This window comes from Pinus tabuliformis, chromosome 3_2, assembly GCF_031772625.1.
Source record: "Pinus tabuliformis cultivar Carrire ecotype Pingquan chromosome 3_2, CPIR1, whole genome shotgun sequence".
Lineage (NCBI taxonomy): Eukaryota > Viridiplantae > Streptophyta > Pinopsida > Pinales > Pinaceae > Pinus > Pinus tabuliformis.
In genome coordinates, this window is record NC_142302.1 from 70,008,454 (window position 1) to 70,033,833 (window position 25,380).

At 35.6% G+C, this 25,380-nt stretch overlaps 1 protein-coding gene across 1 annotated transcript; it reads left to right on the forward strand.

Moving 5' to 3' along the window:
* Positions 1-330: 330 nt before the first annotated feature.
* LOC149179890 (uncharacterized) lies at positions 331-1,753 on the forward strand. The gene is made up of 3 exons (XM_089418074.1): positions 331-483; positions 612-719; positions 1,121-1,753. Exons 2-3 carry the CDS (start codon positions 706-708, stop codon positions 1,659-1,661), a joined length of 555 nt encoding a protein of 184 aa, XP_089274200.1. The 5' UTR covers positions 331-483; positions 612-705; the 3' UTR covers positions 1,662-1,753.
* Positions 1,754-25,380: the final 23,627 nt, after the last annotated feature.

A 25,380-nucleotide genomic window follows, 5' to 3' on the forward strand; every position in this document is an offset into this window, starting at 1 on the left:
TTTTAATAAAATGAATTTCTTTAAATTTTCCATAAAACAATTATAACTTATAATAATATTTTGTCATAAGAATTGTAGGTCTAATGATGGGTGCACATGTGCATTATGACGAAAAATAACATGTGTCAAAAAACACAAAAATAATATTTAAATAATATTTTATACCATGGAAATAGATTCAGTGGTATTAAAAACTTTTGTACACCAAAAATCCTAAAATTTAACCGTTGTAACTCAAATTTCTAGTAAATTTTTAATGCTGGTGATTTTTGGTAATTAAATTTTCCCTTTGCTTCGTGGCTCTTTTGATTATAACATTGGAAAATAACCTTGGAAAGGAATGGAAGTGCGTGGATCTTTTGATTATAACATTGGAAAACAACCCTGGAAAGGAATGAAAGTGTGAATGCGTGAAAAGAACGAAAGCTCACGGTGGCCTGCGTCCCTCTCAATCCTTCTGGCTCTCTTAACTTTTAGATGCAGGTAGCGTCTTCTTTTCAACAACTAGCAAATTAATTGTGATTCAGATGTGTTTTTTTTCAACAACTACCAACATAATTTGTGAAGGAAAAAAAATTAAGACTGTTCCAATCTAGCTGTTCCCCCTGCAGAACACATTATCATTAGCTATCCATATTGCTGCGAGGAATTCATCCAAGAAGCTCACACTGCATATTGACCTGCGATCTACCAACTCTGTCTGGAATGGATTCAATTTTGTAAGCTTCAGGAGTATCAATTTCTTCATTTGAATTTTTCCAAGTTTCTGATTTTTTAAGAAGGCCATTAGTTTTGATTCGGTTATCATTTTGGAGAGTAGATTTTGAGAATATTCCAAAATTTGATATACAAAAGTGATGATATTAAACATGTGAATCAAATTCTAAAATATTTCCATCAAATTAAATTCAAGCTGGTGAGTAGTTTTTAATTTTGGGTTTTCTAAAATTGTTTTTAGATATATTTAGTGTACTTAAGATTCTGGTGGCATATGCATTCATAAATTTGTCAGAATTTTATTGCTTCCACTTTGTAGCAAGATTTGATTTTCTGACTTTTTAAAGGTAGCTTTTAGGAAATAATCATTCTTTAATACTGAAATTTCCGTGTGGGCATATAGTACTGATAAGCCTTTAGAAGATATTAACAAGGATCTGAGCAAAGGAACAACAAGTGTGCAAGTTACAGCACTGGATGGCCTGGTGAGTGTCAACTCGTTGTTCACAGTTGCAGTATTCGTTGGGCTGTCATTGGCAACTCCTGGGCAGAAGAGTTTGGGCGGTTGTGATGCAGGGGAGAACATTCTTATGAACCTTATGGTATTTGAGGTCGTATCATTCAGTTCGTTTCTGTTCTCCAGCCTGGTTGCACAGGGCTTGAAATTAATAATCGTCATAGACAACAGCAAGGATCCTAACGAGGCCACTAAGGGTCATATCAACAACAAGCTTCTGAGGATTGGCATGCTTGCCTCGGCACTTGGGTCTATTGTTGGATGTGTATTCTTGATGTTGTCAATGGTGCACGTGATACAGATCAGGTTGGGCGTCCTGTCCTGTGGAGTAAGCTCCACAGTGATGGCAACTGCAACTTTGATTGTTCTAGTTTCAACGGCCTTGGTTGTTTATATATCTACAGTCATTTATGCCTTCACTCATTAGTACTGTACTGCAATTTAGTGAAAGTCGGATTTTAATGAGATGTAATATATTTAACCTGGTCTAAACAAATTGTTTTTTGTTTTCCTCTAAAATTATACAAATTCGGTTAAGGTTTTGATAAAACAAATTGTTTTTTGTTTTCCTGTAAAATTATACAAATTCGGTTAAGGTTTTGATAAAATCTGACAGGGATTTTTGTAAATCTAAGTTATAGTTGTCAAACTTTAAGATTTTGGGTACCCATAGGTTTCTGATGATGCTGAATCCATTTTCACCGTAGAAAACATGATTCAAACACTTCTACTAAATTCCAAACATTTTTTACTATTTAGACAATTCCTCGGCCTCAGTATCCTTCTTCATATATTTATAGCAGGTGTACTGTAACACTGAAACATACATAATCCTACTCAAAATTAGACTCATTGGATTAAGTTGTTTATTGTAATGTATTCATAGACTGCAACTCAAGTGTGTCTAACAGGATTTGAAGTTGCAAGAGTGTGCAACAGGGTTTTCAGTTTTTCAGTTTTTTTATATAGCTCAAATATGGAATTGCATTTGAACTTCAAGATCAAACGACAAGCTATGATACCCAACCGGATCTTTAGTTTTGTATTTTAATCCATGTTCCTTTATCTGATTTGCTAGCCCTTCAATCCATTAGGGTTAATTTCTCATGTAAACCTTTCTAATGTTCGGATTTTTCATGGTTATCTACAGTTAGCGACTTCACTTTTAATGTTTGTCACCCGATGTAATCTTGAGATGAGAGCCCTTGAATCGAGTAGCGTTTATTTCCTCGTATAAACCTTTATAATGCGTAGACTTTTCAAGGTAATTTATAGTTGCTGACTTTACTTTTAATGTTCATCATGCAGTTTGAAGTTCAAGCCACATTATAAATTATAACATGGTCTTTTGGTTTTTACCGTTTGCTGGTCAGAAGCATTCTGTTGAATTAATGTAGTGACGCTGTAGCCGAAGTTTTAGATTCTGGCTTTGAACATTTTTATATGGTTAGTAAATCATGTACTTCTGTTAAGGTTGTGTAAGGACAGCATATTAGTTTCCTACTTGATTATAATTTTTCGGAGTTGTCTATAATGCGATTTTTTGGAGATTCCCGTGACGGAATCCGGCGGAAGAAATTGAGGTTAAATCTTGATTTGTTGCAGTTAAATTGGTTTTTTAACTGCATATTTGGATTCAGCACCCTCGAAAACCCCTGGAACGCTTTCATTGTGCAGAAACTAAGTATCAAACTTGCGATTCCAATAAATTCCTGCCGGATTTCGACCGGAAAAACCCGCCGGAAAGGCTTTGAAAAAGTCGCGTTATAGACAACTGCTAATTTTTCATGTTTAGTTGGCCCACAGCTACATATTTTATTTATATAATTAAAATATTTAAAAAATAATAATTATTTTAAATTTTATTAGAGATTACATATTTAAAATATAATTATTTCAAAATTTATTGAAAATTATATCTTTAAAAAATATAATTATTTTAATTTTAAATATAATTATTTCATTTTGATCAGGGTGTGAGTTTGTAGTTAAGCACTCAAGCAAGAGATTAATGGTCTGTATCATAGTGTACAATACCACCGCCCCCTACACGCTCAAGGTGATGGGTGCGGTGGCCCCTTGCATGATGGGATCCAGTGTATATGGGAAAGGTGGCAGCGAGAGTAAAGAGAACGTTGGTTTTAGTAACAGTGAAAGAGGGAAGGCTGGTGTTGATCGGAATGATTGCAGACGAGGAGACTGATGCAATGAGCGGGTTCTGTGGCGCCACCAACAACAACAAGCCTATCCACTTTGCGCGAAGGTTAATGGGTATGTACTCAGATATCTCTCCGCTCTCGTAATGTTGACCTACTCTAGTTTTCGTTTGAGGGAGAGGGGAGGAATTATGGGGGGAGAATTGTAAAATTGAGAAGCGTTGGGAGAGTAGGCTAGTGGTATGTGCTTGGTTCTGTGTTTGTCTCTCGCACTCGCTTGGCATACTCTCCATTTCTCTTTGCTTTGAAGTTCTCCTTTCCCGTATGGGAGTTCTGTTGGCATTGGACAAAGGGCCTAGTTTTGCAGTTCATAGGCATCCTGCTGGTAAAGCTAGGGAGATGGGCTTTGGGGGTAGAGTTGGCCAGTCCACCTGCATTCTGGGTGGCAGCCTTTGCTTTAGGTCCATGTGTAGCCGCAGGGAGGTAGGTAGAAACCTCAGCATGAGGGAGAAGGTTGAGAATTACGGGCGGGAAGTCTGGCAAGGGAGTGGCATTGGCTATGGATGACAAATTGGGTATGGCAGTGTCACGGGGCTCAGGGATGGGTGGATGATTGGGTCGGGTCCTCCTTTCGCGTCCTGGGCAGAGGGTAAAGGGTATGTTAGCTAGGGTTGGCGGAGAGCTGGTAAGTGGTCGCGCTTACCAACCTGGAACTGTGATATGAAATTGATTGCTAGTTAATGCTATGCTAGTATCATTTCCAGATATAAAATTTTCTTTGCTTTGGTTTGCTTATCCATAGAGAGTTTATCCATGAGCATGTGATTGTCAATTCATCTAACTTGGTGAAATTTAGTGTTTTTCATGAACTTAAAAGCATGAATTTTAATCGCTGAACAACAGCATATAAAAACACATCAAGCACAAATAACAGAGTTCAATACACAAATTTTTGTTTAAGGATTTCACCCCTCCTAGGCTACATCTCCTTGGTCCAACTTCATAGTGTGGGTCTTTGTATTATCTTCAATAGTGCTCAAATTGTTGTTACATGCATCTAATGCTCTTGTTACCTGTTCCAATGAGTTTAAAACATTCAAATCTATCAGAAATGACTATTTTTTACTCAATTTGGTTACCAGCTGCTTTGGGAATGACCTCTAACACCTGGTGGCCCTCGGCTTCAAAAATCTTCAAGTGAACAAAAACACATGTAGATGACCTCTTCTACCTCTGAAACCTATTCCAATGAGTTTAAACATTCAAATCTATCATAAATGACTATTTGTTTACTCAATTTGGTTTCCAGTTGCTCTGGGAATGGCCTTCAACACTTGGTGGCCATAGGCTTCAAAAATCTTCAAGTGAACAAAAACAACTATAGATGACCTCTTCTGCCTCTGAAACCTACTCCAATGAATTCCCAGCATGCCAATTAGCCAAAAATGACTATTCATTTTTGAAATTTGTTTGAGAATTGAGTAAGTTATGGCTCAAATAGTTTTTCCTAGAAAACCTCCTCTAAATCTGGAGAACTGCTAGTTAAGTCCACCAAGTTTGGTGGCAGTTCCGGATTTAGTGGCTACGCCATAAATTCCGCCAACTTAATTACAGATTAATTAAATGATAAACTGATTAGTGGCACACTAATCCCGCTTAACAGTTGGCCTCTAGCTCTTGGTTCAGGCGCTTGGTCACATGGGGTGGGGGCTCACCCCGGGGGGCTTTTTACCAAACTTGCAGAAGATCTAACTTTTGCATACGATGTCTATTTTTCGAACCGTTTGTGGCGTTGGAAAGCTAGAGACGAACTCTATCCATTAATTTAGTTTTGAAGCAATTCTGAGCACTTTCATTTTTAAAAGCTAAAATATTGATCCCTAATCAAACTAGGGAGAACAAGCAAACCAGATTGAGGCTGAGAGGAGGTGTTTGGGGCAAAGTGTAACCACTGGTGCTGGTTGTGGGTTGGCCCCCTCCGAGGAATTGACCTGTGACCTTGAAGCGTCGGGAATGGCAATTGATAGGGGAGGGTCTGAGGAAGGTGGGTTGGTGCACTGTAATCCTACCACCTATGTGAAAGCTCCCTGTCATATTATGTTAAATTGTAATTGGATTATGGTTTGTTGCAATGAACATGGTTGGGTCAGAGAAACCATGGCACATCCTGCAAAAACCCGTGGTCGTGGAAGGAGGACCCAAGCGACCAGGAAGGACACGGAACCGAGCCCGTTTGAGGGACACCGAGGCAGGAAATCTGTTGAAAGGCTAATAAGTGAAGCGACAGTTGCCTATCGCAAAGGCACTAATGATGAAATTCACAAACTGTTAGAGCATTGGGAAGAAGAAGTGAAGCAGGAGAGTGAGACAAACACAAAAATGGAGGACTGAAGAACCCTTGTCCTAGATCCTGGAAACACAAGGGCAAGAATCACTCAATTCAAGAAAACCCTCTACTTGTACTGGTTGATGAAAAGCCTGCTAGGTAAGGCTATGGAACATATTTTGGTGGGCATGGGTACCACTGTCCAAGGCATGCTAGATTACAAATAAGAATTCCAGAAGGTGCAATTTAAACTACATAAACAGGATGTTCGACTTGGCCGAATTGAGAGGCACTTGTCTTGTATCTTGGTCCAGACCGAGATGCCCGAGATAAATTCCAAAGATCAAGTGGACGTGGAATCAACTTCTCTTGAGCAACATGACTAGCAAGCCTACTTTTAACGGTTTTGTTTATATATGCAGATAACTTTGACATTTCCTTATGCAAATATATATCTATGTAGATCTCTAGAGTATGGAAAAGAATTTGAGACTTATATAGCTTGGATAGAAAGACTGAAATCTATTGTTACTGGATGGCATACAATGCAGATAGGTGGCCAACAGACTTGGTTTCCCACTGGGCAAGTTGAGGCCACCTAGCCAATCTATGTGGTGTAAATTTGCTTTATAATTAATGAAAAAGGATGATCTACTAAGCTTATATATATATTTCAAAATTTATTGGAAATGATATATTTTAAAAATATAATTATTTCAAATTTCATTGGAGATTAAAAATATTTGGACTTTTATTATATGTTTTAGGTTTTTCAATGCAATTTTTCAATTACAAATATAGAGATAACTTAAGTTGTAATAGAAGGAAAATATTCATCCAAGTTTATTTAAACTATGTTCAAATAAAACTTGATTTAACCTAAGTTTCAAGCTTAACTTTAGTTTTCACAATGTCATGTTAGATCTGAAATCACAATCTAAGAGATATTCATCCATGTTTATTTAAGCTATGTTTAAGAAAAAATCTATTTAACCTAAATATTTGTGCTATGACATTGAGCCTTACAACATGATGTTAAATCATTGTTTATTTGTTTCATCACCATATCACCACTTCATCTCACTTCCTCATCGCTTGCACTTCATTCCACCAACTCATCGCCTCTTCCCATTTCATCCCACATATGTGAAAAGGTCCCTTTACTTCAGTAATTTTGTGGAGATCCTTTGTTAGGGTCGTTGAGCACACATTCAGAACCATTTTCCAAATCTTAAGATTAATATACTTAATCTCCCTAAATCTAACAACAACAATCTACATGCCTATGTGTCCAGTAGTACCCTAAATCCTTCTTCATCCCGGCTATGTGTCCAATTGTACCCTAAATCCCTCTTATAATAGCAGGTTTTCTCATATGTAGCATCTCATACAGATAGATACATATCTCTAGCAGTAACGCAAATTGAAAGATGAAACTTAACAAAGTATGCAAAATGACATATGAACTAGTAGTTTGAACAAAAGAAGAAAATAAATTCTGATGAATCTTAGGAAAGTGCAAGGACTCTTCAAGGTGTTGCTTCTTTTCCATTTTCCTTTCCTTGGATTCTTTAGCTTGGATATTAATCATGGTCGATAGAATAATCATCTCAACCAACAAAATCAATATCTCATTCAACAAATATCAATATCTCAAACTAATAAGAAGCAACTACATCAAAAGGGCCCAAGCCAATGGGTAAGTTGCTGGTCTTTTATTATTCCATACCAACTAAACATTTGCTCCATTGACTTTTGAATGTTTCTTTCCAAATATAATTACATTTTTTCATTTCTTTATGTCGTTCTCCACCAACAACAAATAAAGACTTAAGATTGCACTAGGATAAAGCAAAGTGTCACATGAGTTGTTACGCGTAGCATAATTCTAATTAAAAATTGTGTGGAAGGAGATTCCATAGTTGCAATTACTATTTTTCTAGTAACTAGCTTATGATCTAGAGAACCCATGATACATAGATTAGTCAAATTTCTACTATTGGTATTAGTGTTCAATATGAAATATACCAAAGGGGCCTATTTACTAGGATGAAATCCAGATGACTATGGTATAGAGAAACATCAGTGAAATTCATACCATGTCAAGCTTAAAATAGGAAATGAAATCCCTATTCAGAGTCCCAGCACCAATTGTAGCTATCCATGGTGCTACATTTGAAAGACTAATCTAATATGGTATGTTGTTTCTAGTAGATCAGGACACAAATACATATTTTTCCATGGCTCTGAAGGTGCCAATAAAAACATGATAACTCTAATAAGCCTCAAGCCCACCACCAAGTCAAAGGGAGAACATGTTCACACCGTTTGTGATTTCCTTGCTCAGAGCTTCCAAAATATCAATGCTAAAACACCCACCGACCCAACATACCTTGTAAGCAGATATTCTAGCTTGGGTTACCGTTCCTATGGTCATGCCTTTGGTGTGGCCCATCAAATCAGTGTTCAAGACAACGAAACCATGGCCAAAACTAACCTTCTTAGGTCACAACCCAAACTTACATATTTGCAAGCCCATAAAATATGGGCTTCGAGTCATATGAAGTTCATACACAGTCTCTAGATAAATTCCGAAAATCTCATGTGTATTTTCTAGAGCCTTATCCTATGCATCATTGAATTGGGCAACAAAGCCGTGAAATACATTGTCACAATTATACAAAATGCTCGGGTCTTATTCCTCTCTAAAAAATAAGCTTGATAATCGAAACATACCAATTCTCATGACTGGTAAAACCAGTAGACATCTATGACTTCGATATATGCACAATATATATTTTCGTCACTCCATCACGACTCATGGTCACCAACATGATATCCAAACAACCTAAAACCTGCAACATTCTCAACCATTTTCACACAAAATTCTCCATCCGCATTTATCTCATCGTATGTGGTAAAGAAGTAGGAACAAAGGCATGGGCAAAGCCACCTTTCCCCTGCACAAATGTTAATGAAGCAAAAACCAAGGAATGGATAGAGCCACTTTGTTAAAGTATAGTAATATCCATGTTAACTAGAGTGAGACCTTTGTTAGGATTTCAAAATCAAGGAGAAGCCCTCCAATCCACACCATGGGGGGAGATATTACAAAAGTTAGTCTTGGCCTCCACGAACAATCATAATTCACAAGGTCCCATATTGAATGGCACCGACTATCCAATGTGGGCATTATTATGAAGAGTGTCTGGAAGAATCTGGACTACTAGGATGTCATTGTCACAAAATATGAAGAACCAAAAGCCGCAGACTTAGCAACAATGACAAATGCCCAAAGAAATGCTTCAGTAGAGAGTATATACAATGGAGTTGAAGACACCATATTTCTAAGATTGCCCCAATAACCAGTGCCCATCAAGCTTGGGAGATTTTAGAAAAGGCATACCAAGGCAAAGACAAAGTCAAGAATGCCAAGCTTCAGATTCTCAGGAAGAAGTTTGAAACTCTGTAAATGAACCACATTAAATCAATAGATCACCTTATGACTTAGGTCATGGATGTGGTAAATCAACTTAGAACTCTTGGAGATGATGTTCCAGATCAAAAGGTGGTTGAGAAAATTCTCATAAGCCTATTTTCTTCATTTGACATTCTTGTGACAGCCATAGAAGAAAGTAAAGGTTTAACCCAATTTTGAATTGAAAAATTGATAGGTTCACTGTTGAATCATCAGTTAAGAATTAAAGGTAAAAATGGCTCATTAAAAAATTCCTTTCATACTCAAGCTGCAATCTGTAGAGGAAGAGGCATAGGCAAAGGTAATAGAAGCAGAGGTAGAAGAGGAAGAGGATATTCCAGCAACAGAAGCAACACATCAAGTCAACCTGAAAAGCCATAGGATCAACCACATAATCAAAGAGGAAGAGGTAGAAATAATAGATGAAGAGGAAGGATGGACAAGTGAAATATACAATGTTGTTACTGCAAGAAGTATGACCATTTTGAAAGTGAATGCAAGAAGAAGCAAGAAGATTTGAACACAGTGATCACAAATGTTTCAAGTACAGTTGAATGTATAACATCATCTACGATTTTTTCTTGTTCAACAACTCAAGAAAACAATAATGAATATCTATGCTTATTGGACAATGGTTGCAGTAACCACATAATAGGTAACAAAGACACTTTTTCAAGTTTTGTTGAAATAGTTAAAACCATTAAGTTGGGTGATGATCATCTTGTTAATGCCTTCGAAAAAGGTACTATTATAGTTATAACTAAGCATATTGAAAAGAAGGATATTCATGATCATAATCTATTATGTACAAAATCTAAAACATAACCTATTAAGTGAAGGACAAATGAATGAAAATGGTTTTGAAATCAAGTTTAAAGGTCCTACTGACATAATTCTTGATAGGCTGCCTAGTTAAAGTCATAGCAAGGACCCAAATGAACATAAATAATATGTTTCCTCTAGTAATGAGAAATGTCAAGCATTCATTATCAAATGCTAAGTTTATAGCAAGTTGTGATGAAATTTGGTTATGGCATCTTCGATATGGCCATTTAGCTTTTAACAGTCTTTATCTTTTGCAAAAGAAGTCTATGTTCTAGGTCTACTTGTGATAGATGTTCATCCTATTCCATGTGAAAGTTGTATCCTAGCCAAACACCAAAGAAATAGTTTTTTGAATGTTGCCAGCTATACAACCAAAAGTCCACTTGAAATAATACACACAGACCTTTGTGGTCCAATGCAAGCCCTATCAATAGGAGTAATTTTTTATTTTCTAACATTTATTGACGATATCAACATAATGATATGGGTCTTTTTCATTAAAAGAAATATGATACATTTGGAAATTTCAAGAAATTCAAAGCTATGGTAGAGAAGCAATGTGACAAGAAAATTAAAATATTAAGATGGGATGGAGGAGGTGAATATGATTCCAAGTAGTTTTTAGCATATTGTAGGGTTCAAGGTATCAAGAGGAAATTTACAACAAGGTACACTAAACAACAAAATTGAGTAGCAAAAAGAAAAGAAAAGATATAACATCATGAATATGGCAAGAAGCATGTTGAAGGAAAAGAATTTTCCAAATGAGTATTGGGAAGAAGAAATAGCATGTTCAGTTTACATTTTGAATAGATCATAAACCAAAAGTGTCAAAGGCAGAGTTCCTTTGGAAGCTTGGAGTGGTGTGAATACAAGTGTATCACACTTGAGGATATTTGGTTGTGTAGCTTATGCATATGTTCCAAAAGAAATGAGGAGGAAATTGGGTGATAGAAGTGAAAAATCCATATTTGTTGGATATAGTGAAGAATTTGATGCTTATAAATTGTAAAGAGGGGAATATGAATCAAATTTATCCACATGCATTTGAACCAGGGATGCGACAGAAGTGGAACGACCAAAGCAAGGATCTCCACACCTGCAAGTTCCCTCTGAAGATGCAACCCAAGGAGGATAGAATGTGAACAACCATCCTCAAGCAACAAATCTAAATCCACCATTCCACAGAAAACTAGAAGTTTGAGAGAGCTTTATGAACAAATAGATAATGAACAAGTACATCTTGCTTTATTGTCTTGCTAGCCAACACATTTTAAAGAAGCAACCAGAAAGAAAGAATGGGTTGAAACTATGAATAAAGAAATTGTAGCCATAGAAAGGAATGATACATGGAGTCCTGTAGATCTACGAGAGGGAAAAACACACATTGGAATCAAATGGATTTGTAATAAAAAGTTTAATGAAAAGGGGGAAATTGAAAAGCATAAATCAATATTGGTAGCACAAGGATTTGCATTATAACTTAGAGTGGATCATGAAGAAACCTTTGCCCCAATAGCAAGATTTGATATTGTTAGAAAAGTATTAGAAATAACAACAAATAATCATTGGCCAATTTAACAATTGGATGTCAAATCAAGATTTTTGAACGAGATCTTGAAGGAAGAAGTTTATGTAGATCAACCTCTAGGGTATGAAATCAAGGGTCAAGAAAAAAGTTTACAGGTTAAAGAAAGCTTTGTATGGTTTAAGACAAGCCCCTAGAGAATTGTAGAACAAAATTGATTCATATATGCTCAACAAAAGATTCAAATGCAATAATAATGAACCCAATATCTATACAAAAGTATATATGCAAGGTAATATTTCAATTGTTTGCATTTATATTGATGATATGATTTACACAAGAAATTTACAGCTTGAAGATTTTCAAACAACCATGGAGAAGGAATTTGAGATGACCAATCTTGGTCACAAGAAATATTTTCTCAGGATAGAAGTTGAACAGTTTGAAAAGGGAATTTTCATTTTTCAAAGAAATTATTCAAGGGGAATTTTGACGAGATTCGTGATGAGTGAATGCAAGCGAGAGACACACCAATTTTCCTAGGAACCAAATTAAACAAAGATGACAACTGTTCAAAAATCAATTCCACTTTGTACAAGTAGCTAGTAGGAAACCTAATGTATCTCATAGAAACACGTAGAAACAAGGCCTGACATAATGTATTCAGTCAGTCTTATATCTAGGTTCATGGAGTCACTAAAAGAAACTCATTGGAAAGCAAGACAAAGGATTTTAAGGTACATTGCAAGAACAATAACGTATGGAATTTTGTACACCAATTCAAAGGACAACCATCTTGTTGGTTATGCAGATAGTGACTTTGCGGGAAGTCATGATGATAAAAAGAGAACCTTAGGTTATACATTCCACCAAAACATGGGGTTGGTTTCATGGCATCCAAGAAGCAACCCATTGTCACCATTTCATTAGCAGAAGCTTAATATGTAGCAACGACAAGAGCAGCATGCCAGGCATTTTGGTTAAGAATAATGATAAGTGATATTGAGCCTAAAATGAAGAAGGAGCTGGCTCATATTTTTTGTGATAATATTTCAATGATTGCACTTTCTTGAAATCATGTGTTTCACCACAAAATTAAACACATTGATATCTAATATCACTTCATTTGTGAGTTTGTCAATAATGAGAATATATCTCTTCAATTTTGTGGATTTAGAGATCAAGTAACCGATATCTTCACCAAGTCAATGGGAAGAAATGTTTTTGAGTTTCAGAGACAACACTTAGGCATTTCCAGTAAATGTAATAGTTGAGATTAAGGGGGAGTATTAAAGTATAGTAATCTGCATTTATAACTAGAGTGAACAGTTAGTTGCATGTTATTTTCAATGGGACACTTAGTTGTTAGTCCAAACTAATTTTAGATAACTAATATTTTTAGAATAATTAATTTTAGATATCTCTAGAATCTCATAGTGCTAATTAATTCTAGAAAATTTTCCATGCATTGTAAAATCTATTTAATGACAAGAAGGGAAAAATATGCCCCAAGGTTTTTTGCATTGCCTTCATCATTGTGTGTGTTTGTTCTTTCTATCATAGGTCGATGGCATGCAATGGGCATGTGTTAACATATAAAATCTTGCATCTAGTACATGGTAGCATGCTTGACATGTATTTCAACATAAAAACAAATCAATTTAATTACATGTTTTCACATCCATATCAATTAGTGAAACAAACACGTTTGTATTACCATATAGTGTAATATAAATTGAGAGTTATATTTTGTTCTCATATTCTAGTGTAATGTGTTTATCACCTTCCATCTTAGTGAACTACGCATTACAAGTGATTGAAGATTTGCCAATATGTGTTAGGGTAGTCCTGATAAACTTGACTAGATCATATAGTCAATTTACACTTAACATTTTTCAAGCTCCAGTTTTTGATAAACCATTGTTTTTTCCCATGGTGTTCTAATATAATGTATCCTATTTAAAGGCATGAAGAATCCATCGTAATTTCTTTTGGGCCAGGGATAATAAATCCATTATTCAAAGTTGATTTTCTTGTAAAGGTTTCTATAGTAAAATATTGTGTCTATGCTTAGAGTTTCCAGGGTAAAACACTATGTGTATGTTTACAGTTCGAAAGTAAAATATTGTGTCCATACTTTATTGTTATTATGTGTTATTATTGGTTTATTTCTCTCTGATTTTTGCTAACAAGTGCTATTAGAGCCAAGGGATCATGGCCTTCAAAAGGGGGTGATGGTTATAAATGTGGCCATATTGTATGTTGAGGTTGAAGCTAACATAGAAATTGATTTGACCTGCATATGTGAAGATTGTTTGAGAGGAAATATAGGTCTAGTAAGGTGAGATGAAGTCATAGAGGCAACTTGATGTGAGGATGTGTGCAAACATAAGAGAATGGACGTACAAGTAAGACTTGATGTGAGGATGTGTGCAAACATGAGAGAATGACAGTATAAGTGGAGCACTTAATGTGAGCATGTGCGCAGACTTGAGAGAATGGTTGTATAAGTGCCAAAAAAACATTCACAAACAAGCAAAAAATTACTTTGAATATGAAATTTGTAAACTACATATATATGGGCATACAATTGTAATAAATCATTGGAGTAGACTTAGGTGATAGGGAGTAGAGCATGCATATTTACTGAGCCAAGTTTAAAGGGGGAAATATTAGGGTAAACTTGACACAGTGAAAAAACCAAATTGTTAGGTCCACATGGTTTTGGTGGTTCATGGTATTAGAGCCCATTGATCACATGTGATGAATATTTTTAAACACCTAGGGATTCTCATTGAGCTAGGCATTCTCTAGCCCAATATGGTAGAGATATTGCAATGTTTAACATTTTGACTTAGTCAAAATAAAAATAAAAATAAATAAAAAAACATAAAATTGGCTAGCCCAATATGGTAGAGATGTTGTAATGTCTTGTTTAATATTTTCAAGTTGTTAGGTCCACGTTTTAGACACATGGTTTCGGTGGTTCATGGTATTAGAGCCCATGGCTCACATGTGATGAATGTTTTTGAATACCTAGGGATTCTCATTGAGCTAGGCTCTCTCTAGCCCAATATGGTAGAGATATTGTACTGTTTAACATTTTGATTTAGTAAAAAAAAATTAAAAATGGCTAGTCCAATATGGTAGAGATGTTGTAATGTCTTGTTTAATATTTTTGATCTTTGACCATGGTTTTTCCAATAGTATTCATAACCCATGGTATTCTTCTCTAATGTGGTCTATTTAAAGGTTAATAATTAAGCCAACCTAGATCCATCCTAATTCAAGATCTACCAAGCCCAAGGATTTTGCACCTCAAGAGAGGGATTTGATCTCTCTGAGCACTTGGTAGATTGGAGTTAAGGTGGATCTAGGCTAGTTGTAATGTGCATAAGTTCAGAGGGGGAGGGCTCACTTGGCCATGCCAAGATGTTAGCTCGATTAGCTATTTTAAGTCAAAGCATGACTTTTTTTTAAGCCATAAGATAATAATAAATTTATTGTTTATTAGCTTTTATGTAATTAGGGTTTCCTAGGATTATAGGGTAAGACTCAATAAAAGAGTCAAAATTGTTAGGTCCACATTAGTGGTTTTGGGAACATGTTTTTTGTGGTTAGTGGTATTAGAGCCAATGGATTGCATGTGAAAAAACATTTAAAAAGCTTAATGGTATTAGAGCCAATGGATTACATGTGAAAAAACATTTAAAAAGCTTATAAATTTTCCACTGTAATATGCATCAGGGCTCATTTTACACTTTAAAGTCAAATCATAAGTGCTTTTAAATTATAAAATAATGTTAAATTTATTATTGATTGGTTTTTCTCCAATAAAAATTTTGCAAAATAAATCATAATGTCCATGATTTATATATATCATTGCTATATATAATTCTTATCATTATTTTTCTAATATTTTTTTATCTCAGACCATTTGAATCCATTACTAAATAGATGAAGGGATGACATAAATTTATATGGGTATTACATTATTAGTTGTAATGCCCCGAATTTATAAAAATCACACCGTCTGTTATTAGTCCCTGCCTGGGACTGGGACTAATAGCGATCGATGGATCGTTGACCTACCATTACTTGATATTTTGACCGATTTTTTTTCGGTGTTTTTATATTTTAACCTAAGTTTGATGCTCCCAATTTTATTCAACAAAATTTTACCCAAAGGTTTTGGTTCGGCAAATAATTGAGGTCTCTGGCAAATAATTGAGGTCTTATTGCAGCTTTCACGTTGCCCGATGCAAAAATATTGAGGCAATCTCATCTTATCCAAAGTAAGATGTGGTTATTTTATCCAAAGTTCTAAGATTGAAAGCATTCTACCTCTTATTAGAGGCTTCATGTGGCCCGATGCAAGAAAACTGCGGCAATACAATTTTATCCAAAGTTCAAAGAGAGAGCCAATATACTTCAAAGCTAGTAGCCCTTTCGAGGTCCTTTCCACATGTATATCAAGGCTCCTTCCACATGGCTATTAGCATGCAAGGCCCCTTCCATATGGCTATTAGCATGCAACTCTGGTATGGTATGGTAAAAGATAGTCGCCGCCTGCCTAGAAGAGTCTGCAAGATTACAATTGCAATCTTTGGACGTGCTCTGTTATCTACACGCTTGCAAGATTACAATTGCAGTCTTTGGACGTGCTCTGTTATCTACAAGCTTGAGTCGCTTGAGTCTGCAAGATGCCATTGAGTCGCTTGAGTCTGCAAGATGGCATTGTGGAAGGCAGTGGCATTGTAGTTTGCGACCTGACAGACCTGGTATGTATCAGACTATCTTTATGTATTTGGGCAAACTTCAGATGCAGCTAACTCCGGAGAAGTACCTTGTTATTTTGTGTTATTTCGCTAGCTGCAAGGGATCTACCTGTAGAGGATCATGGAGAACCTGTTAATTTAAAGCATAAATTTAGCACTGTGGCTTCAAAGTGAAATTACCAAAACCTTAATTAAAAACTCAACGAGAAATGCATCCATTTTGTTCTTTAATTTCCTCTGCTTTAAATGCATCGATTTTTTTTTCTTTAACTGTTTTTATTTATTGCAGGCGATATTAATGATATTGAACATGAAAAACTTACTCAAAAACTCAACGGTAAATAACGGTAAATGCCTAATTTAGTATTCTCATTTAGTAGCCTAATTTAGTATTCTCATTTAGTATTCTCAAGATCTTTAAGGTGTTCTGGTGCATTCGAGAGAATGAGCCGAAATATTCTGCAAAACTGGAAAAGTAGAGTTTTACTTAGGGATTCAGATTTCATTTTTGAAGTTTCCTTACCATGTCTTGTTGGAGTTGTCAGGTGCAGGTGGTTGGGATGCTTTGCCGAACCCCCATGAAGGAGAGTCGACAAGACTTGCTTCGTCGTGTTAATGGAGGTGGAAGTACTTTTGCAAGCGAGGATGGGGGACAAGTTGTCCTTCCAAAAGCCAATCTAAATGACATTGCCAACCAAGCAGATGATCTATTAGAGGTTTGAAAGCATCCGTTAGTCAGATCTTGTTTGTCTAGATGCACTCTTGTCTATTTCTTAGCTCTTCGTAGGTTGGGTAAAATTCAGTTAACTGGAGATGGCTGTATATGTACTATTTGGAAACCTAGACCTTAATAATTGGGGACCAAATCATATTTTAAAATGGTAGGTGTACATAATAAGTTGGACTTATTTGTTGGCAATATGGTAGCATGTATTTTTTCCACTGAATTTGTTATGACGTGTGAAGGTTAGTTTATGTGTTTAAATAACAAATACATAGATCACTGGAGAATGTGAACATATAAAAGGAAAGTGACCATTGATCATATTTGAAGTATATGCAATCATAAATCCACAGTTAAGCTAAGATGTATAGGGGTTCAAGAATCTAACATCTTGGTATCTTGGCTTTTGTTGTATGATCTGAAGTAAAACAATTTCCAGTTTAGCAGGCAAGTCTAGCAGCCCCAGTATCCTTATCATGCACAAGTTCTTAACCATTTTGCATTATCGTTTATATATATACTGGGTATAAAAAGTCACATGCATGTTTTGTGGGGAAAGACCCTTGTGCTGATGATATGTGAATGCCTTTGTTATAAACGTTTCTGGTTTTTTCCAGGCAATGGAGGATAGGCCTACAGTGCCAGATCGTAGGTTACTGGCAAGGCTAGTTTAAATGGAACAAAACTGTTGGGTGCTCAAAAAATTAATTATATTTCGACCATAGTTGGGGTTCTACCCAATTCTTATCAAATTTGTAACTGACAAAAAAATATATATACTGTAGAAAAGTTTGTTTTCTACATCTGTGTATAGTAAACTATAACAAAGAAAACATCTTTCAAATCATTAATTAAATGCAGATTGTATTTAGGAGGTTTTTCAATCACATACCTGAACTGCAAGCAAAGGAAGAGACTGGCCGTCTGCACAAATAGAATGGTTCAGAGGAAACAACGGTTCCTGAATATAGCGAGGACTTTTGTGAAGGAGAATCTGGTCAAGGGTGGCATCTGCAACGACCTCTGTAAATTGGGCACCCTCGTCATTGCATTCCATATTTAGAAAACCGTCGGGAGAGTCGACCAATCTGCCAGCGAAAAGGTAGAAATGAAGGAGCACCTTTTCCAGGCTCATGGATGAATTCGTTTGGAAGCAGTGGTGTACCACAAGCCTCCATACAAAGCCACCGTTCTTCGACTTGAATCTGCTCTACGCAGAAATGTCCAAATCATATATATACGATCCGGTGTGCAGTTTTGAGTAAGAGATTCTTGGAAGTTTTCAGCTTAATTGAAATGAGGGCCGGAATTGTTCATTGGGGCCTCCTGGTCTTCCATTTCATACCCGCAAAAGTAAATTATCTGACTTGAACTGTTCCCAGCATCCATTTCTCTGAGATTATGAAAGGATGTACCAGTGAAAAAAAAAATTATATCATATTAGAGGAGTTACACCCCGGATGGGGAATGAACGACTAGGAAGGAAGGTAGAAAACAGAGGAGGTAATCCTCTAGCTGGACCGGTTTCAATTACCAAACTGTAGGAGAGACCGTCAGAGAACTCGATGCACCACTCCTAATCGACCGAGAACAAAGAGGTAGGATAGCTGGCCATGAGAAACATATCAAACTCAGGAAAGTCCCCGAACATAAAACTCAGGAATCATGGGGAGATTTTACGATCAGAGAAGCTGTGGGATCAACATAGCAATTGTTGTATTGAAAAAACGCCAGGTAGAGGATCAGAGAAACTGTGGGATCCACACAGCAGTTGTTGTATTGAAAAAACGGCAGGTGGAGTGCACACGTGGTGCATGCATGCCAGGCATGCTACCCAAAGTTTTTTACTTTTTATCTTTTTAATATTTTATTTCAATTATTAATATTTAATATTTTATTTTATTTCAGTTATTAAAATTTAATATTCTATTTAAATAAATAAGTAAATATATTAAAGATTTTGGCAGCGACTTGAATTTATTAAGATTTAATATTTTATTTAAATAAATAAGTAAATATATTAAAGCTTTTAGTAGCGACTTGAATTTGGATTTTTTTTGAATTGAATCTTTGGATTGACTAGAATATAGTGCGCCTAAGAAGTAGTGATGCATTTAATTTCTTCCGCGTGAGTTATCATGGTAACATGCATACATATTCTCTTTTACAATCTTTAGCGACAAGAAGAAACGATGTGATCAGGAAGACAATTATAAAATTAATGACAAGCGGGCCAGTTGCAATTTGAAAGGCCTCATGATGCCAAGATTCCAAATTGAGAAGATCCATTTTAAGACTCTTCAAAAAATCAGTACAGGTTCCTTACTCTTCGCAACTAAAAGGGTTTAAGTTCGAACTCCATTTCCATGGTTTCAACAACAATGATCTTCTCTACTCATGAGACTTGACTTTATGAACCATGATTACGAGAAATTCAGGGAAGGAGAGCTGAATCGGGTTGGTTACAGCGCTGCAGCATAGATAGGATTATGGAATTGGGTTCGTTACAGCGCTGCATCATAGATATGATTAATAATTGGGTTAGTTACAACGCTGCATCATTGTTATCATCCTTCATTGACCAAAACATAAAAATATTTAATTATCCAAACCATTTTTAAATTTATTTAAAAACATAACTTTATCAATAAATATAAACTATTAATATTGGCCATTTCGCCATACTTCAGTGAATCTTAAAAACTACCAGTCATGAACAAACTAAACATAAGGTCTAACGAATCCGAATAAGTTTGAAGTATCATTAAATCATCAACATAAGCTCGAACAAACTTACTTCTATGACGAGGAGGTTGTATTTGTCACTTTGGAGGGGGCTCCGTGCATCAACAGTCATCAGTGTGGGATAAACAGTGTCCAGTGTTAATCCTACGTTGTATGGTCTTAAATTTAGTTATTTAAAATTACTTTGGAAGTCAATCTTTCACCTATGTAATAAGAAGACTGCTTTTGAGTTTGTTTTTAAAATTTTTGGTTAAGTATTAGATTTAAAAAGAGAAAGGTGTGCAGAAATATTAATTTATGCTTATGAAGTTAGGATTTCCTGACATATTAACGCGATAGCATTTTTGTTTCAGCGATTACAGTATAATCTACAGTTAGTGTCTATCAACTGCGTTACAGAAGGGGCCATTTATAATATCAATCTTGGAGGTTTATTGCTTATCGAAGCAGACCTGCGAATGCTAGTAAAATAGATCGCCCATATCTTGTTGTTCTTGCATATCTGATATTCCATATTTTAAATTATCACAATCCATAACAGAGATCTGCATTAGGCTTGTGATAGTTATTATAAAAAGAAGGGACAAGGGATCTGCACAGGCCTTTGGATAAGCAAGAACGATAACTTTAGTACCCTTTCAGAAGGATGGTGCAGACATCAAGCAAGGTGACCAAAATGAAGTGTATTTTCAAGAAGTGGCAGAGCTTCGGCGGCAGGACAAAACGTTCATATAGCAACCTCACTCGGAACCCTTCATTCAATGATCCATCGGATCGTGTTGCAGGACAACACCTTCCATCAATTTTGAGATTGTATCCTACACCGATATGCTAGTCAAAATAATTTTTCTGTAAGCTTGTAAGAGAATTGTATTGGCTCAATTTCATGCCCAATCCTCAATACAGGCACCATGAACGATCCTTTCAAGGTTGCAAAATCACCGGAGAGCCACAGGGAGATGAAGAGGGATGGATGTAGCCATCTCGGAACAACTCTTCTGATTGTCTTTGTATTTCTGCATGCTACAAGACATTGTGCATCTTCTGATTGTCTTTGTATTTCTGCATGCTACAAGACAAGTTGCAGAAAGCGTTTGTATTGTGTTGTTGTGGCGAACCCCGACAGGGACTACAGCCACGACAGTGGCTCCCTTGTTTGGTCTTTATCCGGGAAAAAAAATTATGACTATAAGTGAGTAGGATGTGTATATTATCTCATGCGAAGTAGGCAGAAAGGATTGACTTCTATCAAAATTAGCGGAATCATTTGAGCATCTGCCATGAGAATTACCGCTAGTGTGAAACGCATTTAAATTTTTGAACGATTAGATAGACGGTAAGCTACAAAATCCTAAAGTTATTTTATGTCTCTTGTAAAATCACATAGAGAAATATTGTATTTTATGGGTTTTGGGTTTTCAATCTGTTTCTTTATACTTTAAAGAAATTAGATTTTAGTAAGCATAAACAATTTTAATGCATAGAATAAAATATTTTTTTTTCTCTCTGTAAGTCTAGGCTAATTTATATTACAAAAAACAAAATTTATAGCAAAGTTACACCAGGGCTGTGGCCCTGCATCTTCAGCGGGATTGTCTTCATGAAAAACCTTCAGAGTAGCATCATTACAAAAATGATTCGACACAGTAAACTTAGAAGCCGCCACAATGGATATGTGAGCTGACACGGTGGATTGACAAACTGACAAACTGACACGGTGGACTGACATAGTGGATACAAAGTCCGATATGGACGACACATAGACAGAAAGACAAAGAGCACAGTATATCGACATGGAGCAAAAAGAGTTGCTTTCCTGGCAGCATTGAGCGTGATGACAACGGAGTTAATCCTCATCGGTCGTTTGGGGCTCCTCCTTCGTCGGACCTTTAAGCTTCTGCGAGATCTCCCCATCCTTCACCTGCCCTTTGGGCTTTTGTGAGACCCTCATTTCCGCGCTCAACGCTTTCTGAACCGGAACACTAGGGCCTGCTTCGTCCATTTGAGTGGCTGGGGGAGCGTAATTTGGGGGAGGCCCTCGCATATCGACCGCAGGGACCTGCATATCGACCACCGGCGCGCCCAGATTATCCAGAGGACCTCTGTGATTATTGCAGTGTTCCACCATGACTGAAACTATCAGAGTATTGTTTTCCATCATACAAGGAATTCGGTAACGAACAGCCGGGTGCTCCAGATGCCCACATTCCGGAATTTCTCCCCACCCACGCATAGCTCCGCGTCCTATAGGTCTGTTTGAGCTTCTGATGTGCTCATATGCTAATTCCGCCGAGGAGGAGGGCGAATTGACAGGGCGCTGGGCGGCAGAGCGGCCCCGTGAACCACCCCTGCGACTACCCATCCTTGGCCTCTCCCGCGACATCGTTAATTCAACCTTCGAACCAGAATCCCACAGAGAATTTGTGCTCAGAATCTCCTCCGCTATCCTCTGCTTGGAATGTTTGCAGGTATGAATCCAGGCGACCGGGGGAGCGTAAATAACGGGCGCCATATGCCTCGAACTGAGCTGCGCAATGAATGCACATCGAACCAGCCATAAACCCAGCATTGAAGCCGAGTATGCGGAGCCTCCCATCGCTTTTATTACCTCTGCGGTCGGGTGCGTCGTGGCATGTCCGGGCTTACGACCGCCCACGTGACTTGCCTCCGCTGACACCTGTCTATCCCGCCTATTCTCCACCCGCATCCGGGATGCATAGAATAAAATATTAACAATAAAAGCTTGATCATAATTATTAAATAAATTTTTTAACAAATTTCACTTTCTCAAATATACAATTAATTTTGAGATAGCAATACAAAAGATAAATATACAATTAATTTTGAGATAGCAATACAAAAGATAAATTAACAATTAAATTAGTGTGGTTATATAAATTATGGTTGATAAATACTAATAAACAATAAAACACTTCGCTAATTATACATGGTTAAAATAAAAATAAAAATTTCATAAAAAAATAATTAAAAGATAACTTATTTTAAATTATTATTAATAATTATAAACAAATTAATATATGACTTATCTATAACAAGAATCTTAATGATGTAGTTTTAACCAAATTTTATTATGAATATTGTTAATTTATAAATAAACTTTGTTACAATACCATGGGCCAATATCAAGACTTGCTAATACTACGTCCAAAAATCTGTGACTCTTAATCTTATAACACATATTTATATGATTATTTTTTTATTCACTTACTAACATTTATTCACAAAACAATAAAAAACACATCTAAATATTTACTTACAAAACAACCACTTAAAAAAACAATTACTCAATACTAGAGTGATATAACCCTCCATGTCATCAAAGAGATTTAGAACAGTCGGTGAAGGAGCGTGCTGTTAAGGCGCTCCGTATGCAAAGGTCACCGGTTCTAGTCTCGCCAATACCAAAAAATCCAGCATGGTTTCCGCTGGTGCGGCTCAGGCCGGGTGCGATCCCCAGGTGATTTTGACAGCTTAGATGCCCCTGAGTCATGGCCTCTCAGCCACGGGGTAAGAGTGATTTTCAGGATTCACCCACTTATCAACAAAAAAAAAATATAACCCTCCATGTCATCTACTAATTAAATCAATTTAATCTTATAAATTTTTAATTATCCCTTAATTTGTACATAAAATTTAAATTAATGTGTTTAAATTCTTTAAATATATTTGTATATGATGTTATAAGAAAAGTGAGTACTCTGTATAATACATGCTTAACCACCTGCATTTTTATATATATTTGATTTAAATTAATGTAACCTCACTCTATTAATATGAATATGTATGGGTCAATTCTCCAAAGGACCCAATACCGAGGTTTAACTCCAAACCACTCATTCTCTAAATGGTGCGTTACATGCATCGGCCCAAAACCATAAGGCCCGGTATTGTCAATCTTGCATTCAAACAATATATCAACCACATCTCCACGTCAATCCGCTAGAATTCCACTGCAATTTGGCTTCCAAATGACTTCAACATGGGTTTGCAGCAACTTATTTAGATTAACACATCTCTGCTATTCATTAAATAAAAGGGGCAGTTCCTGCAAAAGCTTTTATTAGGTCCAATTTTGTAAAATATATATATCAAACGTCATATCAACTGTCACATCAGATTACAATTTAACTCCCCCATATGCCTGATCGCGCAGCAATACATAGATGGGATTCGATCGTGCAGCAACACATAGACGGGATTCGATTGGGAGTAAGATACGACAAAATCATCAACCCCACCACACGAACCATGCACTCCGGTGCACATCCCTACTATTCATTATATACACACCAAAGGAAATAATCAATTCCAAAATATACACATCCACTTAAAAATATCATTTTATGAGAAATAAATAAAATTGTTATCAACTTAAAATGAAATGAATTCCTTATGATATATGCTATTCTTATTAGATAAGGATAATGAAGGAACTATTTCTCTAATAACGATCATGAAGGAATTATTTGTTGGAAATAAATTTTAGTTTATAATTGTGTTGAAAGGCCCTCTACCTACTAAATTACTTTGATATTTAAAAATAAAATTTAATTTATAATTATGTAAAAGGTGTTTTATAATTTATAAAAAATATATTAGATGTTAAATATAAATATTTTTTAAATACAGTTTTTTTATATTGTAATTTTGTTTTTATTAATAAAATTATAAATATTTTTTTACATAAAAGAAAATCATTATATATATATATAAATTAAAATAATGATTTAGTACTAAATTTAAATTTAATTAATAAATACATAAAAAATTAATATTTACAATATAACAATATTTTTAATCATAAATATTTAGGGGATATTAAATAAGTTTTGTTACAATATCATTGTTTATGAGTGTCATATCCTCAAAAATTATAACTCTTTTCATAATCAAAATATTTTATAAATATTTTATTTTAATTTAATTTTATAACATTTTTTAAATTAGAACTTAATACTTGCAATAAAGTGAGAATATAACAACATTCTTAACCATGCATATTCATCCCCATTTTACTATGGATATTATTAACTTGTAAATAGGCTTTGTTACAATAACATGGATTATCAATACCACTTGCCCAAAAACCATAACTCATTTCAAAATCAAAATGTTTTATTTTGATTTTATTTTATAACAATTTTTAAAATTAAATTCAGGAGTAAAAAGGTTTGAGGATACTGTTGTAGTGGTGTAAATATTTGTAAACATTTACATGTGGGCTCAATTAAAAATTAATAAACTTAAAAGTAATTGTCTGGATGCTTTTCAACCCAATATGTAGAGCTTGTAATGTTTTGTAAATATTTTGACTTGGTCAAGAAAAAAGTAAAAATTAAATTAATTAAATTAAAAAATAAAATAAAATAACAAGATTTTCTATGATTTAATTGGCAGAGATTCATTGCAATCACAGGTTTTGATGGGTGAACTTTTCCTCAGGGGTTTATCCTAGTGCCATAGGGTTTCCGAGGGTGTTGAATCCATATATGCAGTTAAAAAGTCAGTTTAAACAACACAAACCAAGATTTGACCATAAATTTGTTTGTAATTCCTCTCAAAAAT